Source organism: Tachysurus fulvidraco, chromosome 9 (assembly GCF_022655615.1).
Source record: "Tachysurus fulvidraco isolate hzauxx_2018 chromosome 9, HZAU_PFXX_2.0, whole genome shotgun sequence".
Taxonomy (NCBI): Eukaryota; Metazoa; Chordata; class Actinopteri; order Siluriformes; family Bagridae; genus Tachysurus; species Tachysurus fulvidraco.
The window spans coordinates 18,845,581-18,869,778 of record NC_062526.1 but is presented as its reverse complement, the minus strand read 5'-3'; the positions used below and the strand labels follow the sequence as shown (position 1 = coordinate 18,869,778).

The following is a 24,198-nucleotide window of genomic DNA, read 5'->3' as shown; positions in this document are numbered from 1 at the left end:
ATTGTACTCAGTGCAGTTCAGCTCAGTTGTTGAGAAGCCTGATGGCTTGTGGAAAGAAACAAGAAACTCTGAGTATGTAGAGCCTGAGTGTGTAAAGTTGCTCCTAGCATTAAGAGAAGGCTAAAATAAAAGATGTGTAGAGTTTCTCTTGCACTACACACACTTCAGGATCTACTACATCTTTGACTGAGACACAATGGTTAGTGGTTAACAGTTAGCAGTTAGAATCGGTCTTACTTGTGCAACATCTCTGTACCATTTACAGTATCTAAAGTGAAGTCTGATAGAAATGAATGTTTTTTAATTAGTAGTACATTAAAGACAACCAATGTTTTGACTATTGACTATTAAAATTTCTGACTATTGAGTATTTATACATGTGTACTGAGTACTCTGTGTGTATTCAGGATAAAGGACTGGCTCAGTGAACTCGTACACGTTATGTGTTACCGCATCTGTGCTCGAGGCCTTTCAGCCACCATTCACTACCACAACAGGTACACAACAAGCGCTCAAGCACTACACAACTGTGACACAACATCAATGTAACATATTTAACACTGTTCCAGAGAGAACAAGCCGAGGAAGGGAGGAATCTGTGTAGCCAATCACACGTCTCCCATCGACGTGGTGATTCTGGCCAATGATGGAGGATACGCCATGGTGAGTGACAGCTCTCTGATCACCTACACAGAGAGGAAACACCTCATTCCTGATGTTAATGACACATCCATGGTTCAGTTAGCATGTAGTAGTATGGAGAAAACCTCAGCTCTGTGGTCCAACTTCACAGGGACTGAAAACGAATGAGTACCTGGTTTTAGTGGTACCAGAATCAGAACTATGCGCACAAACACCTCATTCTTCAATTAATGCCTATCAGGAGAGTTTGATTCTACACAGAAATCACACAGAGCTGCAAAGAAAGCTTTCTCACTGAGATGTAAAGCTATTATCTTTTTCAGAAGAGTCTCCTGTGTTGTTTTGTTGGTTTGATTGACAGGTAGGGCAGGTCCATGGGGGTTTGATGGGTGTGGTTCAGCGAGCGATGGTTCGAGCATGTCCACACATCTGGTTCGAGAGAGCAGAGATGAAAGATCGCCACCTGGTGACACAGAGGTGGAACAACAGTGCAGTCACATTAACGCACAATCAAACTAAAATCATCTAATGATCATATGCATTATTGAATCAATCACACACACACACACACACACACACACACACACACACACACACACACACACACACACACACACACACACACACACACACAGTTTATTGACAGCCTGTGTGTTGTTCTCCACAGATTGAGGGATCACGTGAATGACAAGAACAAACTACCTATCCTTATTTTCCCTGAGGGTAAGTAACCCAGTGGGTCAGAAAACAGTTACGTCAAATTCATTTGCAATTCAAATGCATTGGTTGGAAGCTTCTAACAGATACTTCCAGAGGTCTATTTCTCAGCTGAGTAAAATAACACCTCCATGTCGTTGGAGAGTCAACACAAATACATTACTATATCACCTGCTGTGTGATGTCCTGCAGACTGAAAGTCACTTCAGCAACTGAAATGATTAGAATGTGTTCTTGTCTCTCTACACAAAGGAACCTGCATCAATAACACATCTGTTATGATGTTCAAGAAGGGGAGTTTTGAAATCGGAGGCACCATCTATCCTGTAGCCATAAAGGTATAAAAAAGAAAAAACTATGAAACACTTTAAACTGTCTGAGTTACTGATAACAACAATCCTGTACAGCTAGTTTACCGGGTAAACTGCAATTCGGCAATAAACAACAGAAATGGTGCTGTGTGTGTGTGTGTGTGTGTGTGTGTGTGTGTGTGTGTGTGTGTGTGCAGTACGACCCACGGTTCGGTGATGCGTTCTGGAACAGTGGGAAGTACAGCATGGTGAGTTACCTGCTGAGGATGATGACGAGCTGGGCCATCGTCTGTAATGTCTGGTACCTAGCACCCATGACCCAGCAGGTGAGCAGGAGAGATTTGTAAATGAATGCTTCAGATATTTTATTAAATCTATTATTATATTTTATTAGCAATGAACCTTAATCTAGTAAATTGACTGAATCACAAATTTGAGTGAAGAACTGAATAAATCAAAACACACAGATTCACGACTTAAAGAACTTGCTGAAAAGAACCAGAGAACTGAGTTGTGTTGTCATGGCAATCATGCCGTTGGTTAGTCATTTCCTGTGTGAACAGGAAGGAGAGGATGCTGTGCGGTTTGCTAACAGGGTGAAGTCTTTGATTGCGAGACAGGGAGGACTGGTGGACTTGTCCTGGTTTGTCATCACTTTATTAATATCCAGTAAATTTAGGTTATATTTAGTAACATGTTTGAACTTTGTAACCTTGTGTGTGTGTGTGTGTGTGTGTGTGTGTGTAGGGACGGTGGTTTAAAGAGAGCCAAAGTAAAAGACTCGTTTAAGCAGGAGCAGCAGAGGATGTACAGCAGCATGGTGGCCGGAGACGAGCACAGCGAGTAAACACTGAAATCAGCCAATCACAGAGCTCCAAATCACCAAACCTTCCAGTCAGACACTCAGAGACTTTAACTGACCATACAGATCAGATAATAAGATCCTAATGTCATTAAACACAATGAGCGGTTCCTCGTTGTTGGATGCAGACTGAATGACTTAAAGGTCATGGAATGATCTGGGTTTAATCTCAGGTGCAGCTTTTCCCTCTCTCCAGAACATCACTGAAATTCGAGAAGATCTTTACGTGCAGAAACAAATCCTTTCTGCTGACAATGCAGGTCTAATCTATTAAAAATGACCCTGGTGTTCTTTCTTCTGAATTATTAATACCAAATGCTGGTCTTTTCTTTTACTGAATAAATGTACTTATCTCAAACTAATAAAAGTCTTCATTCAACATCAGTACTGATGCTGTGTGTTCACACTGAGCCACCGTACACACACCTGTAACTTTAACACATATGTCATCTGTCCATGTTTGTTTATATTAATTACACAACTTGCACTACACACACAAATCCCTCCATACACAAGACACACAACACACACATCACTCCACACACTGCACACACACAGCACACACACATATGATACAGATCGGATATTTCCAGTGCTGAAAGTTTAACACACAACATTATAGAACGAGTGGAGATCTGATTAAAGTTCACAAAGTATTTAATTTCACACTGTAAGTTAATTATCGGTGGTTTAATTAAGGATTTAGAGGTATAAGTCCACTGTTCATCTGCCACAATGCTACAATCTGTTATTCCAGAACTTCCAGACTTCCAACTTGAATCCTGAAAGAACGATTCATCCTGCTTTTTATCCACTTGTAGTTACATTTGGAATATCAGTGTCCTGGCTCCTGTTTTCACTCAGCCCTAAACAATAGGTTCCTCATCAGCCTCTTTCTCTCTTTTAAAATTAATATTTTTCTTTTACGTTACTCTGAAGGTTTAAGTGCATCTACAGGTCATTAATCACTACTGAATCAACAGAAGGTGGTTAAAAAAGAAAGTGCCTTTGTTCTTCCAGTGAATAGTGTGTGTGTACGTGTGTGTTTGTGTGTGCGTGTGTGTATGTGTGTGTGTGTGTGTGTGTGTGTGCTCCTGTCCAGGGCGGAGTTTACCTGTAGTGAATTCAATACACAGGACACAATTAAAAAAACACACAAAGTCTCTGAAGACAGTTTCACCTGATGAAAGCTGATACGGTGAGTTTATTAAATATACTACAGTACAGACTGCAGTTACACCACTGCAACATCTTTTTGTCTAAATATAAATTTATACTTTTAAAATAATGTAAAAGAACAACAAAAAACCTGGGAGATGAACAAAGAAAAAAGAACACCTCAAATGTAGAACTGCTTCAGTTTTTAATTACATTAAAAATACAACAGGGAGAATTTAATTTTGTTTTATTTTTTTCTGCATATTGAAATGTCTGTGTTTATTCCAGTAGAAGTTTACCTGAGACACTCTGACTTTCTTTTCAAATTCTATTATATAGTGTTTCTGTAGATCCTGCAGTGAACTCTCCTGTGAACACTGGGACTTTTTTAAAAATACAAATCTCTGTTTTATAGCATTTATGAGTCCATACAGTGACAGTAAAGAAAACATATGTAACAGACCAAACAAAAGAGGATATATACAGGATATTACAGAAAAGCTAACTGACTCCTGAATAATTGATGTCTCCACACACTAATGCAGTAACAAATTAAGTACATTAAAACAGTAGTAATCAGTTTATTAGTGTCTACTGCTCTAAATAGTGGAAATGGTTTATGTAGAAATGTTTAATTTCGTTAGAGGTTTGATTCTTCATGCCATTTCTTTTACATGTACTGAGCTGAATGTTAACATGATGTTATCTGTTCATCTGTGGAGAGGCTGCAGGTCTCAGCTTGACAAAAATGTGGATCCGGCAGTGTGTTTATTTTTCCAAAGAAACATGAGGAACGGGTTTTGTAAGCTCTAAAGTCACTCAGGGTTTCACATTCAGTGCATTCACATTCTTAGTGCTGACAAGATTCAAACGGTTTGTGAGTGCCATTTTATGCCATTAAACTGTGTATTCTTAAAAATAATTATTTTTTGTGAAATAATAATTTTGTGAGAGATCTTTTTTTAGAATTTTAATTTTGTATGCTTTTTATTTCCATTTCTTAGATTTGTATTTCATTTTTTTTTGTTAATAATTCAGGATTCCTCAGCATGTGGGATATACAATATAATTCTGAAATCCTGAGTGTTTTATTTACATAAAATAATTCATATTTATGTGAACAAATCAATAATTAACTTTTGTCAAGACTGACATGTTTGGTCAGTTGGAACACAACAGTTAATTTTATATATTTTTACAAGTAATTTCTAACCTATTTATTCCTGATATCAGTTCAACACATGTCACTAACAGGATTCGTTTACACTCTCGCCAAAGTTTTTTAGTTTGGTAGCTCACAGAATTTTATAACTGATTCAAATCTGCTACACACTGCATTTACAGATGCATTTTGGCAGCCTTCGTCATTGTGTCCTCTTCTTCCTCATCCTCACAGTCATCACTGGTAAGTGTCATTACTACACAACAAGCTCTACACAATAAACACTACAAACTATATACTCACATTCACCACTGGTCAGTGACATCACTACACAATAAACACTACACACTCACATTCACTTCTTGTACTGTAAGTGTAATTACTACACAATACACACTACACTGTCACATTTACTGCTGGTGTCATTACTACACAATAAACACTACACAGTAATCACTACACACTACACATTCATAACTGGTAACTGTAATTACTACACAATACACATTATAGACTCACATTCACCACTGGTAAGTGTTATTACTACACATTAAACACTGCACACTACACGCTAATACTTTGCACTTCTGGTTAGATGCTAACTGCAGTTCGTTGCCTTGCACCCATGTGAAATGACAATAAACTTGAATCTATTCTAATCTAACATAAATAGTTATAGCTAAATTACAGTGTTAGCTAGCTAGCTACAACATATGTGAAGTGCTGTTAGCTGGATTACACCATTTTATTCCACCTTCTTCCTTTATTGTTTTTCTCTTTCTGAGCTGTGATGCAGAACCATCCTCTGAGCAGCACTTCATCTTCATCTTCATAGTTACATGTCCATCTGCTCTCAAAGTCACACCAATAAAACAAGTGCTGTGCGTTGAAGTGATAGTTCTTAGTGACTTCTTCAACTGGCCTTTTCGTATTTTTTTATTTGATTTTATTATGAAAAACTATATGATTTTATTATTTTATTATGAAATTTATTAATGATTTATTATGGAAAAATGTATGATTTTATTATGAAAAACTCTTCGAAGACCAATAATGTTACAAAATAAATGACTCCGTGTAAATCTGGAGTTTGTAATAACTAGTGAAATGTTTAAAAGTTTTTAAATTCCTTGTTTTATTGTTGTGATTATTGTTTTTATGATTATTTTACTTTCTTTTTTGTAAAGCACTTTGAATTACCATTGTGTATGAAATGTGCTACAGTATATAAGTAAACTTGCCTTGCCTTGTCTTGCATAGTGCTGAGTATGGGGTTGTTTCCCCACATCCAAATGAAACAACAAATGAAACATTATAATTATAGCATAGGAATATAAAAAGATAAAATATATACATATTTAGACTAAACTATCTGTTCTATTATCAGGTTTCATTCAGATATAAAAGGTTAAAAGGCCTTCAGACATTTTGTCTCAACATGAACTGTTTAATTTCTGTTTCAGCTCCTACTCTGGCTTTCACTTCTGTAATGGTGAAGCTGAATCAGTCTGCTGTCCTTCCCTGTAAACAGAACTGCTCTGATTCACTGTGGACTGTGATTGATAAACCACGTCTTATTGTGGCTGAGTGTAATCAGACATCATGCTGGTCAAAGGAGGGGTTTAACATGTCTCATGATCAGTATCTGAAGGGAGATCTGTCTCTCACCATCAATTCAGCTGATTACAGTAACAGAGGTTTGTACACGTGTGAATGTGCTCATGCAGAGGTCAATACTGTACAGCTCAGCATTGAGAGTAAGTTTACTTGTTTATTCTTTACTGATTTAGCTGTGAAAATTCAGTTTAAATCATCATGTCAGATTTGGAACTGATGAAGCTCCTGATTTGTTTTCTCCTCAGCTTTGATGCGGTTATCTAATTTAAAGTCTGGAGAAGATTTGATCCTACACAAATCAGACTACACAGAGTTGATTTATAAAAGTAAATATTCACATGATCTGTACGGTGAACAGATCTGCAATGTGACTGAAGACTCACTTCAGTGTAATGATGAATATAAACACAGAGCACTACTGAAAGACTCAGATCTAATACTGAAGAATCTAAAACCATCAGATAGTGGAGTTTACACCATCCGGGACACACTGTATAAATACATCATTCTTATTTGCACTCTCTCTGTGAAAGGTACAGTTCAGTGAGAAAATATCTCATATATGTTCTAAATATAATGAGTTCAAGTCAGTTTTAAACAACTGGATCTTTAATAAGTTAATTATCTTAATTAGTTTAATTCACACTTTCATTTATCTGTGTGTGCAGATGCATTATCGGTTGTTGATTACCTTAGTTGTTAGCGTACAGCCACGGCCAATGGTTCTGAGAATGACACAAATGTTCATTTTAACAGTCTGCTGCTTCAGTTTTTAATATATGCAAATGGCAAATTGCATATACTGCAGAATGTTATGAAGAGTGATCAGAGGAATTGCAATTAATTGCAAAGTGTCTCTTTGCCATGAAAATGAACTAAATGCAAAAAAAAAACACTGCATTTCCGACTTGCCACAAAAGGACTAGCTGACATCATGAGGGTGGTGCTTGAAATCATTTTTCTTTCTCTGTTAACCATGGTTACCTGCAAGGAATCATGTGCAGTGATCATTGTTTTGCTCCAAAAGGGATTCACAGGCAAGGATATTGCTCTAGTAAGCTTGGGCCTAAATCAACCATTCAGCGGATAGTGAGGACAGCTGAGAAAATCATTGGAGTCTCTCTTCCCCCATCATGAACACTTACACCACATGCTGCATCTGCAAAGCCAACAGCATTTTGTGTATTGTCTTTTGTGTATTGTCTTGTAATTTTTTGTTTGCACTGTCTTTTGTCCTGGACTGTCCTGTCTGTCTTGTTTGTCTTGTCTTGCACTGTTTGAACCAGGTTGCACAGTTGCACTTTAGGTGGCTAGGACTACTTACTAAGTCCTTAGCCCTGTCTTTGTTCTATGTAGCACCATGGTCCTGGAGAAACGTTTTCTCATTTCACTGTGTACTGCAACAGCAATATATGGTTGAAATGACAATAAAAGCTTCTTGACTTGACTCTTGACTTGAAAAGAGATAACTAAATGGCTCGGGGAACAAAACATCTAAATTTTGGATCCAGAGCCAGGAAATTCCCCAGACCTTAATGCCATTGAGAACATGTTGTGGCAGAGTGGACAAACACTCAAATTCTGACAAACTCTTGCATTGATTATGCAAGAATGTGCTGCCATCATTCAGGTTGTGGCCCAGAAAATGTTTGAGCGCATCCCAGGGCAAATCACACAGGTCTTGAAAAAGAAGGGTCAACACTGCAAATATTGACTCTTTACATAAACTTTATGTATTTGTCAATAAAAGTCCTTCAGCACTTATGAAATCAGTATACAATAGTAATGTCTGAAAAAAGATCTACAAAAACTGAAGTAGCAGACTTTGTGAAAAATTTATATTTGTGTCATTCTCAAAATGTTTGGACATGGCCGTATTTTTAAATCACTTCAGGATAAAAAATAGATACATTTCTTTCACCTGATATAAAGGCTTTATCCTTTTTTTTTTCAGATCCTGCAATTTCTCGAATAATAGTGAATCGTCATGGGTCTGTTACACTCAACTGCACACGGAATTGTACTGGTTTGGTTGAATGGATCAATAAGAATAATAAACATGTGGTGGCTTGGTGTAATCAGACATCATGCAACACAGAGAAGGGATATAATATATCTCATGATCAGTACCTGAAGGGAGATCTGTCTCTCACCATCACTGAGGCTTATTACAGTATGAGGGGTGAATACTGGTGCATGTGTAATAAGAAGTGCATCAGTGAATTTGATGTCTCCATTCAGAGTAAGGCTCATCATTTGTTCTGTCAAACAGTTGTGGATTACAAAGACCTTTAATTTAAGATTTATATAGAATTTGTAATGTTTTCTCTTAGCTGAGAACTCTTCAGTTCATTTGAAGCCTGGTGAAAATCTGCTCATGGATTTGCCCAGAAGAGAGTCAGTGGAGGTGATTTATAGAAGTACCAGGAGTTTTGCTGATGATGCAGACGATAAAAACATCTGTATATTTGAACACGGTTCTCTGGAGTGTACTGATGCATACACACGCAGGATATCTCCAGTTCTCAAACTGGAACATGTGAACCTGACTGACAGTGGAGTTTACACCATCCAGAGCAGGAACAGTCAGGAAGCCTTTTTCAACTACAACATGTTTGTGGAAGGTAACATCTACTGTGTGTGTGTGTGTGTGTGTGTGTGTGTGTGTGTGTGTGTGTGTGTGTGTGTGTGTGTGTGTGTGTGTGTGTGTGTTCTAAATGTAACAGTACTTCTGTCATGTCATTACCCACAGCACCATAGGTAGAAACAAACACTAAATGAATGTAGGAGAGATTCTGCATGTTCTTGGGATTTTTTATAGAGGACAACCTTTATATGAAGCATCAATCAGGTGTAAAGATAAATTGTACTCCTTTAAAATTGATCAGATAGACAGTATACAATATTGATATGTGTGTGTGTGTGTGTGTGTGTGTGTGTGTGTGTGTGTGTGTGTGTGTGTGTGTGTGTGTGTGTGTGTGTGTGTGTGTGTGTGTGTGTGTGTGTGTGAGTGTGTGTTCTAAATGTAACAGTACTTCTGTCATGTCATGACCCACAGCACCATGGTCCTAAAGTCAATGTTGAAATGTCTTGTGTTTTTTGTAGAAGACCAGCCAAGACCAGAGGAGAAGATCTGTATTTCATATTTGGTGTTTGTGCTGGTAGTTGTGCTGGTAGTTCTCCTACTGGTAGTCACTGGAGTGTGCATTTACCTGAAGTGCAAACGGAAGGAACGTGTGGTGAATGAAGTTCAGTATCGTCCTGTTTAATAAGATATTCTAGAAACAACTCTGACTCTTTTATCCAGAAAGTGTAAAGGATGCATGATGTGTTGATTTTGAATTAATGACTTCTATCATTTGTTTATTAATAACCTCACTGTAAATGAAAACTGCATGTATTCCTGTACCTGTTAAACCCTCAGTTTAAAACACACACACTCTGACCTCTGACACACTCTGCCGGTGTGAGGTAGGGGCTCTGGGACTGCTCAAGTAAGACATGAGTCTGTCTCTGTTGCTGTACAAAATTAATAAATATGATCTTTCTGTCATAAATGAAACTTTGCATGAACTGTTCGGTAAACATGAGTAGTTGTTTGTGACTAGAAATTGTTTTTACCAAAGATTGCTTGTGCAAATTATTCAGTGATTGCAGTGTTTTCTTTTCTTAAGTTTCTGTGCTTGAATCATTTCTCTAAAAGCTCAATATGTCAGGATCCAGCCTGGATTTTGCCCACATGCTTTTTTTTTTTATTAAATCCTGCTTATTTTATGCTATCCTTCATTTGGGTCTGTTTTTATCCTTGCATTGCTGACACAATGTAATGAATGATTAAAGTCCTTCCTCTCTTATGTTCCACAAGGAGCATTGCATCCCGTTATGCAGCAGTACAATAAATTGTGAATCTCTGATGAAGAGGAGCTGATTCATGGTTAATAAAACTCAGAGTACAAATACAATGTGGCGCCAAGAAGGTTTTTGAATTGAATATGATTTTCAGGTCTGATTTAGAGAAGCTCACAATATGATTTTAAAAAGAATTGTAATTATTTAGTTATTCTTAAATATTTAAGAATTTGTTTATGATAAACATGGTTTAAAATCTCCCCTCTTCAACTCTCCAATATAAAAAGTTCAGAATAAGTGGACATGGAAAAAAGGAAAACAAACGGTAAAAAAAGATTAAATCCTTTAAATGAAATTCTTTCTTAATCAGTGGTTAATCAGTGGTGTTTGTTCAAATCACATCAAACAAAAAATATTTAAGGGAATTTACAAAAGTTTCCAAAACATTGATTTCCTTCATGCTCATGTGAATATGTTAATCATCCATCCACAGCTCATCTGCATAGACACACCCACAAATACTCCATAGAAGTTATAAATAGAACGTAATATCATCATATTCATAATAAGGGAGTGTTAATCTTTATGTTCGTTTGTTTTACATTATTGCAAAAAAAGTTTTATTTTCAATATACTTTAAATGGCCATTTAAGCAAAAGTGAATAGAAGTAATTATAAAAATGCATGTTAAGTTTCTATATTTAATAAATATACTCTAAATATTAGTACAATCATAGTATTAAAATACATATTATTAGTTTATTATCAGTATCTAAAAATTTCTGTTTCATTATTGAGTTTAATGGTATTTTTCTAGATGAATGTTTTATCCATGCTGACATTAATATCTGCTCAGTAGAGTGATGTATTATGAGGATGTAGAAACTAACACTAAATGAATGTAGGAGAGATTCTGCATGTTCTTGGGATTTTTTAGAGGACAGCCTTTATATGAAGCATCAATCAGGTGTAAGGATAAATTGTAGTCCTTTAAAAAAGGACACTATAGAATCTGGGCTCTGGGAGACCCAAAAAGTTAAAGCATATGAAGAACAAGCCTTTGTACCTTTGCTATTGTCTCATTGTGTTTGACCCTTTAGTCTGTTTTTGGATTCTCAATACTTGGATTGTGTTTTTTTGTACTTCTGCATCGCTGACTGTTTCTCTGGTTTTGGATAAATTGTTTTCTGTCTATTTGGAATATTCTGCTTGTTTTATATAAACACCACATTTGGATCCTTTCTTCATGATGTCATTACAATATGACTGGTTTGTATTACCTCTTTTGAACACACACAGAACATTATGCTGTGTCTTTATTTGTTATCTGGAGTATAGTGTACAGTACCTTTAAATTATTAAGCTAAAATTGATCAGATAGACAGTATACAATATTGGTATGTTGTGTACACTCTCATTGCTCCAGTAGTGTGCTGTTGTTTTTTGCGAATGTGAAATAACCCTTTAAACATTTTGAAGTTATGAAGCCTTTACAGGACAAACACTGCATCTACAACATCATTCACAAGAGTTCAGGAATAAGATTAAAATCCTGTTTCAGCCTCGTAAATACATTAACATTTATAACATCTGGCAGATGCCCTTATCCAGAGTGACTTACAGAAGTGCTTTGTAGTCTCCGTCAATAAATACATTCTCATACTGAGTCACTAGGTCATGGACTAAGAGTATTTACAGTCTAAAAACTTGGGGAAAAGTCACAGGTACGTTATTTCCCTCTCAGAGCTGAAGTGTGTTTTCTGAAACTGTACTTCATCCTGAAACTTTCCACATGAAACTTGTGGCTGGAACATTTTCCCACTGCAGTAGAAACCCAAATTGAACTGAAAGTTAAAAATAGACAATAGTTTTACTGTTTAATGTTGTAATCTTAACAATGACAAACTGCATTTAAATGTGATAAGTTTAGCACTGTGCTCCATTGCTGCTTATTTGCTCAGGAGGTGAACAGTGTTTTGTTTTGCACATTTTATTTAGTATTAAATAATAGCTAACGTGGAAAAAACTGTTTAAATGAAAAATGGGAAAAGAATCTAGTCATTTATATCATGTGTGTACCAGATTATATAACTGAAAAAGCTGAACTGCACCAATGTTTCTCAGTGGTTTCACCTGGCAGTACTGGCTTCATGTTGTAACCCAACACTACATAAAAGTTGTTAGTCATATGAAAGTAAAAAGAGGAATGTGTATTAATTTTGCATGTTAATACTATCCTTTTCCTAACAAAATAAAATAATCATTTACTGCTTGAGATAACAGTAAAAAAAATGCTAAACTTACCTACTGAGTTGTTAAGGTTGTACTTGTAAGGCTTTGTAGTAGAAAGTCTATTAAACTTAATGAATTTGCTGAATCAAGTGTAATTAATTATTTACTTGACTTTAATATGACATTGGATCACTATACCTGTATGAATTCATACACATTATCCTGGGTAAGTGTAATTTAACTAGACTAACAAATAAAATTAATAGTGAGACAAATGTTGAATTACAAAATTGTACACTTAATATGAAAAATCTAAAACTATTAAATGCATAAACACAACTAGCTATATAATAAGAACAGAAGCATAGCCTGTACAAATCAGTGGAAAACCTGGAGATCCTTTTTGTTTTACATTTGATGGATGAAGCGCTTTCTCATGATACACTGTAAGTTTATGATCTTTTTTGTTAATGATCTTTTTTGTTTATGATCTTTTTTGTTAATGTGTCCAGATTCTATTGCTTTCTTTTGGGAAACTCAACAGGCTTGTCTTTATGGTCAGTTGTTTTCAGATGAATTAGCACCAAAAATGGATGGAATGTACAGTGCTGCATTCTTTATCAGCTATGAGGAATGTTCCTTTACATTTTTTTGAAAATTAAAATTGTTATATTATTCTATGGTTTTAACCACTTCTGTGTCATGACCCATGAGAAACATTGCAATTTTCGTGGCCTAACTCATAAAGAGAGAGAGAGAGAGAGAGAGAGAGAGAGAGAGAGAGAGAGAGAGAGAGAGAGAGAGAGAGAGAGAGGGGGCAGACAGTCAGACATACAGACAGACACATTTATTCTGTCTCATGTTTCTGTGTTAATTTTGTTTTATTAAAACTTTATTTTAGGCACAGGCTCCCAGTGACCCGAGAAGTTCGGATAAACGGTAGAAGATGATGATGAGATGATGAAAACTTTATTTTTAATAAAAAAATTAAAAAAAAATCTGTTTTTCACTTCATTCCATGTTTGTTTGCTGACTTACTAACATGGTTGTGTATGATTACATGATAACATGATTGATTAAAATCTCTATCTTCTAACTGTGAAACCAGAGAAGAAAATAAGAATGGGATTCTTGTGATAAATTACTGTGGTCTTTACTAAACTCTTTAGCCTGTCACATAATTCTGGCTACTGTCCACACATGCCTGAGGAAAACTACCATCATAATGATACCTAAGCAGTCTACTGCTGAATGTAATAAAATGCTTTGAGAGGTTTTCAGTCAATTCAAAAGAAGGACAACAATCCTGATAGTACTAAATGTCATAGTGGACCACTGTTGAGGTAATAATTGATAGACACTACACAGCACTTCTGTAAGTCGCTCTGGTTAACAGATTCTGACAAATGCGAGACTGCGAGACAAATATGAAACTGAATAAACTGATTTAATCGATTTGTATGCATTACTTTGGAATTGACTGTGTTTTACACCTACTGTAGTAGCAGTGTGTGTTCCTGAGAAGGGTGGAGTCTGTACAGCCACAGAATAAAATGAAAGTTTCACTACTGTTAGACTGAGAGGGAAAAGAGAGCAGGACTGGGATCTTCACAGGGTAAGGTTATTTGGTCTATATACTGTATTATGTTACAAGAACACACAATACAGAGAGCAGTTAAAGCTCTGGAATATGTTTTAAATGTTAATATACATTTAAAGTTTAGTAAAATAACTAAAGTGTCAGTGTAAAATCACAGAAATATCAGACAGAAAATAATAAATGCTTAAAGTTGATTAATGAAAAATGTGCGTTTTAAACACAGAAGTATCACTTTTTGTTTCTCCTGCACTTTTCCCCAGACTCTGCTCTCTGAACTCACTTTTTATGTTCACGTGATGAATTTCACCTGCATTCGTTCATTTTTATGAAAGATTCTGAATAAACTGGTTGTAAGGATCCTTCAGTGACACGCTATATAAATGCTCTGGGTTTATACTGAAATGTCATCTGATCAAACTGAGTTTAGAGTTTAATTTTTACCAGGAAAAAAAGAGTAAGTTGGAAATCAGGAACAGAACACAGATCAGATACAACCAGGTTTTTTATTCCATGTGCCACGTACGTTGATTTAAATTTATTGGTGCATTTGAAAAATCACTGACTTTTCAAAGAAATATTTAGACAGAGTGTATATAGGATTTGTTGTATATATTGTATATGTTGTATATATTGTGAGAGGTTTTGAAATTTATAAAATCTCAAACATGTACTACATTTCTAAATTCATCAAAGCTTTAAATATCTACATGTGGGGCAAGTCGTGGCCCAATGGTTAGAGAGTCTGACTCGTAACCCTAAGGTTGTGGGTTTGAGTCTCGGGCCGGCCATGACTGAGGTGCCCTTGAGCAAGGCACCGAACCCCCCAACTGCTCCCCGGGCGCCACAGCATAAATGGCTGCCCACTGCTCCGGGTGTGTGTTCACTGCTGTGTGTGTGCACTTTGGATGGGTTAAATGCAGAGAACGAATTCTGAATATGGGTCACCTTACTTAGCCGTATGTCACGTCATGTAAATGAAATGTCTATCTTGTACACTTAAGAAACAAGGCATTGCCTTTTATCAAGACAATTTGAAATGTTATTTATTTATTTGTAGCATGTGCAACACTGTTTAATTAGTTTCTCATAGCTTTTTGAAAATCCTTTAATTTCTCGCAGTAGTAGTCTAACATAGAAATTAAAAAATATCAATCTGTCATAGATGGCTTGGACTGTTCCTTGTCTGAACACCAGGGGTCGTTCTGGCTGCCTTTTGTTTTCGTCTTGTACACGTGTTTTTATATTTGTTTTGTGTTCATGTCTCTTAGCCCCGTCTTATTCTTAATCTGTCTCGCCTCTGCACACCTGTTCCTTTTGTCCTCCCTATTTATACCGCTTGTCTTGAGTCCTGTCTTGAGTGTTTGTGTTTCATGTTTCCTGCTTAATTTTTTTCGTTGTCAAGTCTCAATAATGTTTTCCATGTCTTTATATTTTTCTTTTTTTTCTCAATAAATCTTCTTTTATGTTATCCCTGCATTTGGGTGTGGATTTTATCCCCAAAGACACCCCCGTGTCTCTTGGTACCTAACAATTTTTTGAGCACTATACTATCTTTTAAGGGTTTTTAGAACCCTTTATTATTTAGAAATTTTGGTTTTCTTCTGTAGACATTGCCCTGCATCTGCTTTGCTTCCTGTTATCCTGCAGAGGACGCCTCCTCACTTCTTGTTTGTGGAGGATTTCACCAGCCTGATCTGGTTTATTTGTTTTTATTTGTTTACACATGTTTTTGTGGGTGATGCTGCTTCATTCCGTTATACTCACTACTTGCCCACAGGGAAATCTGTCTTTTCTTTTGTTCTTTTTTTGTGGACATTTACTTGCTCCTGTGGTTGAGGTGGCTCGGTACCACCCTTTGGTGGAGGATTGCTCGGCTGCGAACCTGGCTCGGCCCTTCTGCTCGGCCGTGGACGTGGCTCGGCCCCCTCTGTCTATGCCGCCATGTTTCTTGCTCCTCCATGATTCTAGCCTGGATCATTGCCCCTTTGGACTTTCAGGTGTGAACATGGGTTTGCACGGCTTTTATTTTTGTCTTGTACCATGTGTTTTTATATCTGTTTTGTGTTCACGTGCCTTGGCCCTGCCCTATCCTTAATCTGATCCCGCCTCTGCATACGTTTTCCGTGTCTCAATGATTGTGCTCCCAATTTATACTGGTTGTCTTGCGTCTGTTTTTTGTTGCATTTGGTTCTGGATTTTATCCATAAAGTCTCCCCCCGATTCCTAACACAATCTGTAAAAAGGTATAAAAAGTACACACAGTAAACAATTTGTAACATAAAATGCAATTTATCATGTTTGACACTTATTGTAGAATTACTGAACTAAAGGACCTGTAAAATTTTCAAAAGATCTTCTAAGCTTAAAAATAAGAAATTTCTGTAAATGATTTGTAAATGATACATTCATGGTTTGATACACTACATGTATTACATAAACGAAACAAAGATGCAAAACAGGGTCAACTTCCTGTTTATTACTGACCATGTGCTATCATATGATGCAATATTTATGAATTCTGGTAGTTTCACCTGATTATACACACATCAGGTACATATATATAGGCATCCAATTAAAATGTCATACAATGCAATAATGATCTAACCTTTACTCCTCTTGTTGAACACTGAGATATTGGAATGAGATTTCATTATTGTTCATTTAATTTGATAAAAAAGAAATTAATTTGACAAACTGTTCCACTGTGTGTGTCACGCACGTGAAACAGGTTAGATCCAAATGCTGGTTTATTAGGCAACATCCAAAACAGGCAATTCAAGCATCAGGCAAACAACAACGTCAAAGGAAATCCAAAAACAGTAGTCAATAATCCAGGCGTAGGTCTGGGCAGGCAGCAAACATTCATAAACGCGAAAAACAAGCAAGGTCAAAACACGGCAATAGACGGAACCGATAATACGCTCAACATGCAGACAAGCTAACAATACATCCCGCCATCAGAGAGTTCTGAGTGAGCTTAAATAAATCAGGTGATTACAAACAGGAAACAGGTGTGCTGAGTTGGTGGTGCAATGAATTGTGGGAAATAGAGTCCTGATGATAAAGTGCAGCAAATTCTCTGCAGGCCAGCAGAGGGAGCCCTCATGGCTCTCATAACAGTGTCTGTTCCTACAGGAGTAGTTCAGTTTGTATCTCCTCTTTATTCTCCACTGTGCAGCAGTGTTGTATAAAGTAGTAGAAAGCAATACTTGAGTAAAAGTACAAGTATCGTATTAGAAAAAGACTTTGGTAGAAGTGAAAGTTACCTTTTACAATATTACTCAAGTAAAAGTCTTAAAGTATCTGATATTTACTGTACTTAAGTATCAAAAGCAATTTTCTGATATTAAATGTACTTAAATATTTGAAGTAAAAATAAAAAGTAAAATTTCAGTGATTTTCGGTAGGCATAAGATCAGGAGCGGTTCTAGGATTTCATCGCCCTCAGTGAGAATTTAAAACATGAGTTTTATATTATATATTATACATAGTAAGCCAAAAGTTATGGTATTATTAAATGGCAAAAGTGGACATCAAAATTTTATGCATGATGTAATGATGCCAGTCTTGAATCAGATCAGTTCATGTATGTGTGAATTCTCTACGAACAGTGTGTCCAATGAATGCAGTCATTCATAAAAAAATATTCACAAGACAAAAACCAAATCAATAAATGTTATTTTTATTTAGTATTGTATGGATTGTTTGCATTAATATTTTGTTTGTGCTACAACTCTGGTAATAAGAATAGTGATAATTTCACTGCTTTTGGTCGCCGTATTTGCGGCATTCAGCCGATTAACGTTATAAATAAATGCCTCCAGCTCTGACTGCGCGTGCACGCTGCGCGTACCCATGCTTCTCCGTAGAGCGTGCGGAGTTGCATAATGCAATCTAGGAGCAGTGATTCGCCAAACCTCCCTTATTGCAGTCACACACATTTCTTCTGATTTTATTTTGTAGTAACGAGTAACGAAGATGCTTAGTGGGAATATAGCGGAGTAAAAGTATACATTTTATCTAGGAAATGTAGTGGAGTAAAAGTGAAAGTTGACATAAATTTAAATAGCGAAGTAAAGTACAGATACGTGACATATCTACTTAAGTACAGTAACGAAGTATTTGTACTTCGTTACATTACAACACTGCTGTGCATTGTGCATCTATAAGCATTGAGATACACCCGTGACTGATGACAGGGAGAGGGAGAGGGAGAGAGTGTGTATGTATGTGTGTTACATACCTGTTCATAAAGGAGTAGTTCAGTATGTCTGTCTCTTGCTTTATTCTACACTGTGCAGTGCTGCTGGTGGTGTTGTGTCTCATCAGCCATGCAGTTCTACAGCATTCATCAGTGTGTCCTCTTCTTCCTCATCTTCATGTTTATCACTGGTAAGTGTCATTACTACACAAAAAATTACGCGCTACACACCCTCCTGCTCACCCTCACTGCACATCTACTGTTACTTCTTCTGTTAAAGAAGTTCACTTCATTAACAAAAATCTGCTCACTGACACCCTCTGCATATTGATATTATGCATTTGAGATTCTTCCATACATTAATGAAATAGAAGTGAAAATATAACACATTATATATTTACAGTATAGTGTGCTGCCACCATTCATACACACACAAATATAGTTTGTACAAATTTTTACTAACTGGGATTTTGCTCTCATTTTTTCAGCTCCTACTCTGGCTTTCACTACTGTAATGGTGAAGCTGAAACAGCCTGCGGTTCTTCCCTGTAAACAGAACTGCTCTGATTCTCTCCGATGGACTGTGATCGATAAACCACGTCTTAGTGTGGCTGAGTGTAATCAGACATCATGCTGGTCAAAGGAGGGGTTTAACATGTCTCATGATCAGTATCTGAAGGGAGATTTATCTCTCACCATCAATGCAGCTGATTACAGTAACAGGGGTTTGTACACGTGTGAATGTGCTGGTGAAGAGGTCAATACTGTACAGCTCAGCATTGAGAGTAAGGTTACTTGTTTATTCTTTAATGATTTAGCTGTGAAAATTCAGTTTAAATCATTATGTGACAGATTTGGAACTGATGAAGCTTCTGATTTGTTTTCTCCTCAGCTTTGATGCGGTTATCTAATTTAAAGTCTGGAGAAGATTTGATCCTACACTTACACAAATCAGACTACACAGAGTTGATTTATAAAAGTAAATATTCACATGATCTGTACGGTGAACAGATCTGCAATGTGACTGAAGACTCACTTCAGTGTAATGATGAATATAAACACAGAGCACTACTGAAAGACTCAGATCTAATACTGAAGAATCTAAAACCATCAGATAGTGGAGTTTACACCATCCGGGACACACTGTATAAATACATCATTCTTATTTGCACTCTCTCTGTGAAAGGTACAGTTCAGTGAGAAAATATCTCATATCTGTTCTAAATATAATGAGTTCAAGTCAGTTTTAAACAACTGGATCTTTAATAAGTTAATTATCTTAATTAGTTTAATTCACACTTTCATTTATCTGTGTGTGCAGATGCATTATCGGTTGTTGATTACCTTAGTTGTTAGCGTACAGCCGCGGCCAATGGTTCTGAGAATGACACAAATGTTCATTTTAACAGTCTGCTGCTTCAGTTTTTGATATATGCAAATGGCAAATTGTATATACTGCAGAATGTTATGAATAGTGATCCGATGAATTGCAGTTAATTGCAAAGTGTCTCTTTGCCATAAAAATGAACTAAATCCAAAAAAACAAAAACCACTTCCACTGCATTTCAGACCTGCCACAAAAGGACTAGCTGATATCATGCAGGTGGCGTTCGAAATAATTTTCCTTTCTCTATCAACCATGGTTACCTGCAAGGAATCATGTGCAGTGATCATTGTTTTCCTCCAAAAGGGATTCACAGACAAATATATTGCTGCTAGTAAGCTTGGGCCTAAATTTTTTAGAAGAAGGCTTCAGAAAATCCAACAGTCTTTGAAATCCAATGAACTTCTCGAACCATCCAAGAACAGTTTGGTGACAAACAATGCCTTTTCCAGAATGATGGAGCACCTTTCCATAAGGCAAAAGTGATAACTAAATGGTTCAGTGGACCAAAGCATCTAATTTTGAATCCAGAGCCAGGAAATTCCCCAGACCTTAATCCCATTGAGAGCTTGTTGTCAATCTTCTAGAGGTGGGTTGACCAACAAACACCCACAAATTCTGATTCATTCTCCAAGCTTTGATTATGCAAGAATGGACTGCCATCAGTCAGGATGTGGTCCAGAAAATGTTTGACAGCATGCCAGGGCAAATTGCAGAGGTCTTGAAAAAGAAGAGTCAACACTGCAAATATTGACTCTTTGCATAAACTTCATGTATTTGTCAATAGAAGCCTTCAACACTTATGAAATGCTTGTAATTATTCTTAAGTATACAATAGTAATGTGTAAAAAAAAATCCACAAAAAATGAAGCAGCAAACTTTTGGACATGGCCGTATTTTATAAATAATTTTAGGATAAAAAGAGAGATCATCATTACATTTCTTTCACCTGATATAAATGTTTTATCCTTTTTTTCAGATAATGCAATTACCCAAATAAAGCTGAAGCATCATGGGTCTGTTACACTCAACTGCACACGGAATTGTACTGGTTTGGTTGAATGGATCAATAAGAATAATAAACATGTGGTGGCTTGGTGTAATCAGACATCATGCAACACAGAGAAGGGATATAATATATCTCATGATCAGTACCTGAAGGGAGATCTGTCTCTCACCATCACTGATGCTTATTACAGTATGAGGGGTGAATACTGCTGCATGTGTAATGAGAAGTGCATCAATGAAATTAATGTCTCCGTTCAGAGTAAGTCTCATCATTTGTTCTGTCAAACAGTTGGGGATTAGAAAGACCTTTAATTTAAGTTTGATTTGTAAAAGATTTATATAGAATTTGTAATGTTGTTTTCTCCTTAGCTGAGAACTCTTCAGTTCAGTTGAAGCCTGGTGAAAATCTGCTCATGGATTTGCCCAGAAGAGAGTCAGTGGAGGTGATTTATAGAAGCACCAGGAGTGTTGCTGATGATGCGGACGGTAAAAACATCTGTATATTCGAAGACGATTTTCTGGAGTGTATTGATGCATACACACGCAGGATATCTCCAGTTCTCAAACTGGAACATGTGAACCTGACTGACAGTGGAGTTTACACCATCCAGAGCAGGAACACTCAGGAAGCATTTCTCGTCTACAACGTGTCTGTAAACAACTACTCGGTGAGTGTTGTGTGTTTTAAATATAACGGTTCTACACACAGCATCATGGTCATGAATTCAATGTTACAATATCTTGTGTTTTTTGTAGAAGACCAGCCAAGACCAGATGAAAATATCTATTTTTCATATTTGGTGTTTGGGGTGGTGGCTGAGCTGGGAGTTCTCATAGTCGCTACAGTGTGCATTTGCCAGAAGTGCAAAGGGAAGGACGGTGTGAAGAATGAAGTTCAGTATCGTCCTGTTTGATAAGTTATTCTAGAAACGAATGTAATCTAAGCATGATGTGTTGATCATGTATGAATGACTTCTATCATTAGTTTATTAATAACCTCACTGTAACTAAAAACTGTATTTATTCCTGTACCTGTTAAACCCTCAGTTTAAAACACACACACTGAACTCTGACACGCTCTGCCGCTGTCTGTGGTGTGAGGTGGGGGCTGTGGGACTGGTTGAGTGAGCCATGAATCTGTCTCTGATGTTGTAGAAAATTAATAAATATGATCTTTCTGTGATAAATGAAAGTTTGCATGAACTGTTCTGAACTTCTGTGAACATGAGTAGTTGTTTTTAACTTTTTTTTTGTTGTTACCAAAGATTGCTTGTGCAAATTATTCAATGACTGACATTGTTTTCTTTTCTTCAGTTTCTGTGTTTGAATCATTTTTCTAAAAGCTAATGAATGAATGTACTTTATGATTAAAGCCCCTTTTCTCTTATGTTCCACAAGGAGCGTTGTGTCTTGTTGTGCAGCAGTACAGTACAATAAATTATGAACCTTTGTGAATCTCTGATGAAGAGGAGCTGATTCATGGTTAATAAAACTCAGAGCAAAAACACAATGTGGCTCCAAGAAAGTTGTTGAATTGAACATGATTTTAGTCAGGTCTGATTTAGAGAAGGTGCAGGATGAAACATTGGCTCACTAAAATCTGTTTCCTCTCAATGTTTCTTCCTCTTCCATTTAAGGGAGACTAAGCCACAGTCACTGTTTATTGGGATAAATACAAACATTTTATTTAAATTTGTCTAATATTTATATTCAATAATGAATATTAAACAGTCTGTACTATTTTTCTTATGTTCTGTAAAGCTGCTTCGAGACAATGTTTATTGTTATAAGTGATATACAAAAAAATTTGAATTAAATAAAGTGGGGAAGAGTTTTGTTCAATTCAATCAGCTCTGCAGTAAAGCTCAGGAACTGGAACAACTGCTGGAGAACCAGAGAGAGGTGCACACACACACACACACACACACACACACACACACACACACACACACACACACATACTTACTTGATCTTATTTATGAGTAAACAAATGCTATGTTGAAATAATGATATAAAAGAAAAATCACGAGAATTGAAAAAAGATCAAATCCTTTAAATGAAATTCTTTTTTAATCAGTTCGTTATTTGTACAAAAAATATTTAAGGGAATTTACAAAAGTGTCCAAAACACTGATTTCCTTCATGTTCATGTGAATATGTTAATCATCCATCCACAGCTCATCTGCATAGACACACCCACAAATACTCTATAAAAGTGTAAAGGAACAGAAGTGTAAGTTATAAATAGAATGTAATACCATCATATTCATAATAAGGAAGCGTTAATCTTTGTTTGTTTTACAATATTGCAAAAAAAAGTTTTATTTTCAATATACTTTTAATAAACATTTAAGCAAAAGTGAAAATAATTAATTATAAAAATGCATGTTAAGTTTCTATATTTAATAAAGATCCTCTAAATATTATTACAATCGTACTATTAAAAACACATATTATCAGTTTATTATCAGAATCTAAAGATTTCTGTTTCATTGCTGAGTTAATGGTATTTTTCTAGATGAATGTTTTATCCATGCTGACATTAATATCTGCTCAGTAGAGTGATGTATAATGAGGATGTAGAAACTAACACGAAATGAATGTAGGAGAGATTTTGCATGTTCTTGGGATTTTTTAGAGGACAACCTTTATATGAAGCATCAATCAGGTGTAAGGATAAATTGTAGTCCTTTAAAAAAGGATACTATAGAATCTGGGCTCTGGGAGACCCAAAAAGTTAAAGCATATGAAGAACAAGCCTTTGTGCCTTTGCTATTGTCTCATTGTGTTTGACCCTTTAGTCTGTTTTTTGGAATCTCAGTACTTGGATTGTGTTTTTTGTACTTCTGCATCGCTGACTGTTTCTCTGGTTTTGGATAAATTGTTGTCTGTCTATTTGGAATATTCTGCTTGTTTTATATAAACACCACATTTGGATCCTTTCTTCATGATGTCATTACAATATGACTGGTTTGTATTACATCTTCTGAACACACACAGAACCTTATGCTGTGTCTTTATTTGTTATTTATTTGTTTAGTGCTGTTGTTTTCTGCAAATGTAAAATAACCCTTTAAACATTTTGATTGATGTTGTTAATGTAGAATACCTTCTTTTGGTGAAGTAACACATCTTAGATCATTTCTGAGGTATAAATCTGTAATAAAATGAATTACTGATTGTGAGTTACGGGGCAGTGGTGGCTCAACTGATTAAGGCACTGGTTTGTTGATCGGCGGATCGGGGTTCAAGGCACAGCCAAGCTGCAACTGCTGGGCCCTTGAGCAAGGCCCTCAACCCTCCCTGCTCCAGGGGTACTGTATCATAGCTCTGACCCCAACCTCCTCAGTTGGGTTATGTGAAGAAAAGAATTCCACTGTTCTGTAATGTGTATGTGGCGATAATATAGGCTTCTGTGCCCTATTCTATTGTAATGACTTTACTGTAGGTTGTGT

At 36.3% G+C, this 24,198-nt stretch overlaps 3 protein-coding genes and 1 long non-coding RNA gene across 13 annotated transcripts in view; 3 read left to right on the top strand and 1 right to left on the bottom strand.

Moving 5' to 3' along the window:
• Positions 1-2,916, top strand: part of agpat9l (1-acylglycerol-3-phosphate O-acyltransferase 9, like) — a 7,430-nt gene extending 4,514 nt beyond the window's left edge. For 4 of the 5 annotated variants that reach the window (XM_027167879.2, XM_027167878.2, XM_027167881.2 and 1 more), the window contains exons 6-13: positions 408-497; positions 570-663; positions 1,004-1,119; positions 1,310-1,365; positions 1,612-1,697; positions 1,868-1,996; positions 2,234-2,313; positions 2,418-2,916. In XM_027167879.2, coding sequence (XP_027023680.2) covers positions 408-497; positions 570-663; positions 1,004-1,119; positions 1,310-1,365; positions 1,612-1,697; positions 1,868-1,996; positions 2,234-2,313; positions 2,418-2,517 — 751 coding nt within the window. In that variant the 3' untranslated portion in view covers positions 2,518-2,916. The remainder of the gene's footprint in view (positions 1-407; positions 498-569; positions 664-1,003; positions 1,120-1,309; positions 1,366-1,611; positions 1,698-1,867; positions 1,997-2,233; positions 2,314-2,417) is intronic. The other variant, XM_047818526.1, reaches the window with a different exon arrangement.
• A 711-nt stretch (positions 2,917-3,627) lies between these two features.
• LOC113640028 lies at positions 3,628-10,431 on the top strand. Of its 6 annotated transcripts, XM_047818520.1 has the most exons (8): positions 3,679-3,730; positions 4,413-4,567; positions 5,035-5,095; positions 6,316-6,609; positions 6,715-7,002; positions 8,424-8,711; positions 8,803-9,093; positions 9,575-10,431. In XM_047818520.1, exons 3-8 carry the CDS (start codon positions 5,035-5,037, stop codon positions 9,736-9,738), a joined length of 1,386 nt encoding a protein of 461 aa, XP_047674476.1. In that variant the 5' UTR covers positions 3,679-3,730; positions 4,413-4,567; the 3' UTR covers positions 9,739-10,431. The 6 variants fall into 6 exon arrangements, with proteins under 6 accessions (XP_047674478.1, XP_047674474.1, XP_047674476.1 ...); XM_047818522.1 differs by lacking the exon at positions 4,413-4,567 and having other exon boundaries at positions 3,628-3,730; positions 6,316-6,549; XM_047818518.1 differs by lacking the exon at positions 4,413-4,567 and having other exon boundaries at positions 3,628-3,730.
• Positions 10,432-14,149: 3,718 nt separating this feature from the next.
• Positions 14,150-21,778, top strand: LOC125145485. Its single transcript, XM_047818528.1, has 7 exons — positions 14,150-14,165; positions 18,452-18,542; positions 18,840-19,136; positions 19,244-19,537; positions 20,715-21,002; positions 21,113-21,411; positions 21,500-21,778. Exons 2-7 carry the CDS (start codon positions 18,482-18,484, stop codon positions 21,578-21,580), a joined length of 1,320 nt encoding a protein of 439 aa, XP_047674484.1. The 5' UTR covers positions 14,150-14,165; positions 18,452-18,481; the 3' UTR covers positions 21,581-21,778.
• Positions 16,196-17,159, bottom strand: LOC113640027. The gene is made up of 2 exons (XR_003439950.2): positions 16,756-17,159; positions 16,196-16,383 (listed from the first exon to the last, which is right to left on the bottom strand). It is a non-coding gene; the product is annotated as an uncharacterized LOC113640027 (long non-coding RNA).
• Positions 21,779-24,198: the final 2,420 nt, after the last annotated feature.